Source organism: Austrofundulus limnaeus, unplaced genomic scaffold, assembly GCF_001266775.1.
Source record: "Austrofundulus limnaeus strain Quisiro unplaced genomic scaffold, Austrofundulus_limnaeus-1.0 Scaffold490, whole genome shotgun sequence".
Lineage (NCBI taxonomy): Eukaryota > Metazoa > Chordata > Actinopteri > Cyprinodontiformes > Rivulidae > Austrofundulus > Austrofundulus limnaeus.
Genome location: NW_013952892.1, coordinates 33318 through 39329, shown reverse-complemented (window position 1 = coordinate 39329; position 6012 = coordinate 33318). Strand labels below are relative to the sequence as shown.

The following is a 6012-nucleotide window of genomic DNA, read 5'->3' as shown; positions in this document are numbered from 1 at the left end:
GATAGGAGGAAGAAAATGGATGGATGGATGGATGGATGGATGGAAAACAGTAAAAATAAAGTAAAGTAGCTAAAGGACAAATAAAAATAGACATTAATCACCATAAAGTAATAAAATGCTGTCTTAAAAACAAAAAAGGCTGGCTAAAATAATAAAATGCTAACCAAAATCAACAGAAGATGAGCTAAAATCAGTTAAAGGCTGGCTAGAAGTGGTAAAATGCTAACAGAGTAGTAAAGACTTGCTGAAGAAGCTGAAGGATAGCTTAAAGTATAAACTTTAGCTAAAAGCAGCTAAAAGGACAAAGAAGTTCTAAAATGCTAAAGACAGCTAAAGACTCGTTAAAARCTGCAAAGTTTAGGCAGATGTAGCAACAAAAACAACAACCAAATGTAGCAACAGCTAGCTAAAAAAAAACAAAAAAAATCAGAAATGCTAGCTGAAGGTTGTAGCTAAAAGCAGCATCAGGAGAAACGCGGAGCTGGTTGAGGTTTTATTTGAAATGTTTTTGAAGGAACTGAAACGTGTTTCTGCTGCAGCAGGTCAGATAGTTTMTGTTTAAAACACATTTTTATTTTAACTTTGTGTAAAAGAGTTCATTCATCCAGTCAGAAACAAACTGTGGGATCAGACGAAACAGTTTTTACAGGAAACAAACGGCTCAGGTTCAGGCCTGAACAGACCTCTATACTGGATCAGAACCAGAACCCATGTGGACAGATGTGAGTGTTTGTTTGAGCAGAGGGTGACTCATCGTCCAGCAGCTGAAAGGAGAACCAGGATCCAACAAGTGCCGAGCTGGAGGCCGGCCTCCCTCCTCCCCACCTCCTCCCCACCTCCTCTCCACCTCCTCCAGACGACTCAGACTTTCCTCCTCTCCTCCGAACCACGGAGCAGAACTCAGAACATCAGCCGGAGCTGAAACCACGCAGCAGAACTTCTCTCTTCATTCAGGATTTTCACAGGTAAACCTGATCCGGTTCTTGTTCTTTAAGTTGATCTAATTTCAGGGTGGGGTCGTTAGCCCCGCCCACCTCTCCTCACATGATAGTTTTATGTTTTCAGCTCCTGTTGAAACTTTAGTCTCTTTAAGGAAAATGTAACATATTTATAGGAACGTGTGTTAAATGAAGGCTGAAGGAAACGGTGATAAAATGTGAGTTTAGACGAACTTCCTCCATGTTTCAGGTGAAAATGGCCACGCCAAAAAACACTCCCCGAGGTGGAAACACCCCGCTGTCCCCCAACCGCATCACCCGGCTCCAGGAGAAGGAGGACCTCTGCAACCTCAACGACCGCCTGGCGGTCTACATCGACAAGGTGCGCTCCCTGGAGGCGGAGAACGCCGGGCTGCGCCTGCGCATCACCGAGTCCGAGACGGAGGTGACCCGGGAGCTGACGGGCCTGAAGGCCGCCTACGAGGCCGAGCTGGCCGACGCCCGGCAGACCCTGGACTCCGTGGCCAAAGAGCGAGCCCGGCTCCAGCTGGAGCTGGGGAAGCTGAGAGAGGACCACAAGGAGCTGAAAGCCAGGTGGGTCCAGGTGCTGATGGTGGGTGGGGGGGGTCCGGTAACTGCAGGGCCCCTCRGTTCTTTAAACACACCCCTGACATGACTTTATATCACAGGAACAGAAAAACCTGTTTAATATAAACTGCTGCAGCTTTACTTCAAGAAAAGATGCTCCACGTAAAATGAATTACCATAAATATTAGAAAAGACGCTTCACGTAAGGTAAATTACTGTAAACAATAGAAATTAATCTCCACATAAATTACAGTAAAAGTTAAAATACATGCTGCACATAAAGTAAAGTACTGTAAATACTAGAAAAGACCAAACCAGTGATTTTTACATTTTGATCATGAGACYTTTTCCCTGGAGGTTTCAGAAACTACCAACAAATCATTGTTTGTGTTATTTTTGTGTTATTTTSTGATAATCGTGGATCTTGTGCTCATCGACAGCAGAAGATAAACTGTTTGTTGAACCTGTTGGTTTAAGGTTTTACTTGTTAAACAGAATTAAATCCTGGAGGAGTTCAGGGCTTTTTAACAAGCTGCTGATGAAGGCACTCCCTCCTCATCCTCGCTGCCTGCTGCCACATTCAGAACCTCATGACTCAGTCTTTCCCTCCGGTTCTGGTCCAGAGCCGTCATTRTCCACGTGGCGCAGCCTCCTTTACTTTTCCATAAATACCCAGAAGCCCCGTGTTTGGTGGAGCCCAGGCATCGCCACGGCAACCAAACACCACGGCTGTGGTCTGTGGTCACCGGCGTCACGGGACAAACCGTGTGAGTCAGAACCACCAAAGGCTTTCCTCAGGGGCGGAGCTAGGGGGGTCCAGTGGGCCCAGCACCCACTCAGAACCACTCCCTGAGATCATTGTTTACTCACAGTTTGTTTGTTTTTATTTTTTTAAACCACTTCCTGTTTCTGAAATAAAACCACTTCCTGTTTCTGCAGGAACACCAAGAAGGAGTCGGAGCTGGGGGGCGCCCTGCAGAGGCTCAAAGACCTGGAGGCTCTGCTGAACTCCAAGGACGCCTCCCTGACCACGGCTCTGGGGGAGAAACGGAGCCTGGAGGTGGAGAACCGGGACCTGAAGTCCCAGGTGGCCAAGGTAAACCAGACCAGACTGAGTCAGACCCCCYGAGGACTCTTCGGCTTGTCTTCATCGGTTCCTGTCTTCTAGCTGGAGACGGGTTTGGAGGATGCCAGGAAGCAGCTGCAGGACGAGATGCTGCGCCGGGTGGACGGAGAGAACCGAATCCAGACCCTGAAGGAGGAGCTGGACTTTCAGAAGAACCTCCACTCAGAGGTCAGAGATCATCTGGTGGTCCTGCAGGTCTAACACCGGCTTATCCATGCTAGCTGCTAGCCTCTCCGATGCTAACACTAGCTCTGATCAGTAGCTAGCTTAGAGATAAATATAGCGTTCTGCTACCAGGATGTAGCCACCACTGGCAGGCCGTGGTCTTCATTCTGGTCCTCAGACCGCCCCCTGTCTGTCCACAGGAGCTGCGGGAGGTAAAACGRCGCCACGAGTCTCGGATGGTGGAGCTGGACAACGGCCACCAGCAGGAGTTTGAGAGCAAGCTAGCCGAGGCGCTGGCAGAGATGCGCGGTCAGCACGAGCTGCAGATCAAAATGTACAAGGAGGAGATCGAGAAGACCTACAACACCAAGGTACTCAGAGACCACGGTACCAACAACACCTGGTCCAGCTGAGGGGGTCTGAAGTCCTGGTGTGTCTGTGTCCCACAGCTGGAGAGCGCTCGTCAGTCGGCGGACAGGAGCAGCCACCTGGTTGGAGCCGCTCACGAGGAGCTGCAGCAGACCCGGGTCCGGCTGGAGTCCACCTCAGCCCAGCTGAGCCAGCTGCAGAAACAGGTGAGCAGAGGAGACCGCTCAGGTRACGTCTCCGTCTCAGAGGACAGTCCCAGCTGAGGTGTTTGTCCTGTCCATCCCAGCTGGCGGCCCGCGAGGCCAAGCTCCGGGAGCTGGAGGACGCTCTGTCCCGGGAGAGGGACACCACGCGCCGCCTGCTGGGGGACAAGGACCGGGAGATGGCTGAGATGAGGCAGAGGATGCAGCAGCAGCTGGACGAGTACCAGGAGCTGCTGGACGTCAAGCTGGCTCTGGACATGGAGATCTGCGCCTACAGGAAGCTGCTGGAGGGCGAGGAGGAGAGGTTTGTCTCAGCTGTCCTCACGTCCGTCCCAGAGACACACGTACTTACTGTGGTCCGTCCCTGCAGGCTGCGGCTGTCCCCCAGTCCTCCCCCCGCCAGGATGACAGGAAGTCGCTCCTCCACCTCCGCGTCCCGCCTGGTCCACAGCGCCGCCCGCRGCTCCCCGGCCAAGAGACGCCGTCCCAACGACACGGACAGCGAGGCGTCCAGCTTCACGGGCGGAACCGTGGCCCGGACCCGCATCAGCCAGCAGGCCTCGGCCAGCGGGCGGGTCACCGTGGACGAGGTGGAGCTGGACGGGAAGTACGTCCGACTCAGCAACAAAGCTGACGAGGTGAGCACGAAGACACAGCCGAAGCACTGCTGAGATCTGCTGAAGAAGATGAACATCAGCTAAACTTCGAAAAAGTAGCTAAATGCTAGCTAAAACCTAAAAAAAGTAAAAAGCTAGCTTTAATGTAGCAAAATATGGCTAAATGCTAAAAGTAATGAAGGGCAAGGTAAAAGCTAAATGCAGTAAAATTATAGCTCAAAGCTAATTTTAGCAAGTTAGAGCTGAAAACAGCAAAAGGATAGCTAAAATCTAATGAGTAAAAAGCTAGCTTTAATGTAGCAAAATATAGCCAAATGCTAGCTAAAACCTAAAAAATGTCAAATTTAATGTAGCAAAATAGAGCTAAATGCTAAAAGTAATGAAAGGCAAGCTAAAAGCTAAATGTAGTAAAACTATAGCTAAAAGCTAATGTAAGAAAGTTACAGCCGAAAACAAAAAAGCAAAATTCTAGCTTCAATTTAAAAAAGCAAAAAGCTAGCTAAATGTAGCAAGTATAGCTAAAAGTGAATGGTAAATTATAGCTGAAAACAGCAAAAGGATAGCTAAAACCTAAAAAAGTAAAATGTAATGTAGCAAAATATAGCTAAACGCTAAAAGTAATGAAAGGCAAGCTCAAATGTAAATGTTGTAAAASTTAGCTAAAAGCTAATGTTAGCATGTTAGAGCTGAAAAAGGCAAAAAGACAGCTAAAAACTAAAAAGCTAACAAAAGCAAAAAGCTAGCTAAATATGAATTCCTCCACATGGGACAATAAAGKCTGTTTCTATTCTATAGCAAGTGTTTAAATGTATCAAATATAGCTAAAAGTGAATGGYAACAAGTTATAGCTGAAAACAGCAAARKAATAGCTAAAAYCTAAAAGAAGCAACATGAGGAAAACTAAATAAAAAAGATTCTTTATAGAAGCTTTTAGCTTTTATAGAGCAGCTAATAGCAGAAAAATACAGTAGCTATAATATAATGTAAAAGTAGCAAAAGTATAACTCTAAATGTCAWAAGCTAAGCTAAAAGCTAAGAGTATTGAGAGGGCAGCTATAAGCTAAATGTAGCAACAGTATAGCTAAAGACTCTGGTTCTGCTGAATGTTTGATCCTATAATCCTCATCTGGTTCCTGCAGGACCAGAACCTGGGGAACTGGCAGCTGAAGAGGCAGATCGGATCCGGCRCCCCGATCGTCTTCAAGTTTCCCTCTAAATTCACCCTGAAGGCGGGTCAGAGAGTCACGGTCAGTCCCTTCAGTCCTAAACCAGAACCACAGACCCAGTCCCAGATCTTCTGACCTCCTGTGGTCTCTTCGCTCAGATCTGGGCCTCTAACGGAGGTGGAGTCCACAATCCCCCYTCAGACCTGGTCTGGAAGACTCAGGCTTCTTGGGGCACTGGAGACCAGTTCCAGACCAGTCTGGTCAGCGCCAGCGGGGAGGAAATGGCGATGAGGARGGTCATCCGCACTCACTTTGAAGATGAAGATGACGACATGGTGAGAAGATCTCAACACAAAMTCTGAGATACAACAACTGTCTTTGGTCAAATCATGATCGAACACCTAACAGCTGGGCTTCATCTGTAGTGTTAGTAAAATATCTCATGGACACATTTTATAAAATACAGAGCATGGGTCGAAAATAATGGATGGATGGATGGATGATGGATGGATGGTTGTTTTAAAAACTGCAGTAAATTGTTCCACAGTTTCTACAGAAGCTCCTTTAAGTCTTTTTATTGTGAAACATTTCATGTAAAAACCTTTAAAGCTCGTGATTAAAACACCAGTTAGATGAAATAAAAACAGCACAGAACCAGCTGCACAGAACCAGCTGCACAGAACCAGCTGCACAGAACCAGCTGCACAGAACCAGCTGCACAGAACCAGCTGCACAGAACCAGCTGCACAGAACCAGCTGCACAGAACCAGCTGCACAGAACCAGCTGCACAGAACCAGCTGCACAGAACCAGCTGCACAGAACCAGCTGCACAGAACCAG

General features: G+C 47.8%; 1 protein-coding gene across 1 annotated transcript in view; it reads left to right on the top strand.

The window, feature by feature from the left end:
* Positions 1-758: 758 nt before the first annotated feature.
* Positions 759-6012, top strand: part of LOC106530099 (lamin-A) — a 10821-nt gene continuing 5567 nt past the window's right edge. Inside the window, exons 1-10 of the mRNA XM_014025663.1 lie at positions 759-965; positions 1189-1532; positions 2466-2622; positions 2695-2820; positions 3018-3188; positions 3267-3392; positions 3473-3693; positions 3760-4027; positions 5146-5253; positions 5331-5507. Of these exons, the coding sequence (XP_013881117.1) occupies positions 1195-1532; positions 2466-2622; positions 2695-2820; positions 3018-3188; positions 3267-3392; positions 3473-3693; positions 3760-4027; positions 5146-5253; positions 5331-5507 (1692 nt within the window). The 5' untranslated portion in view covers positions 759-965; positions 1189-1194. The remainder of the gene's footprint in view (positions 966-1188; positions 1533-2465; positions 2623-2694; positions 2821-3017; positions 3189-3266; positions 3393-3472; positions 3694-3759; positions 4028-5145; positions 5254-5330; positions 5508-6012) is intronic.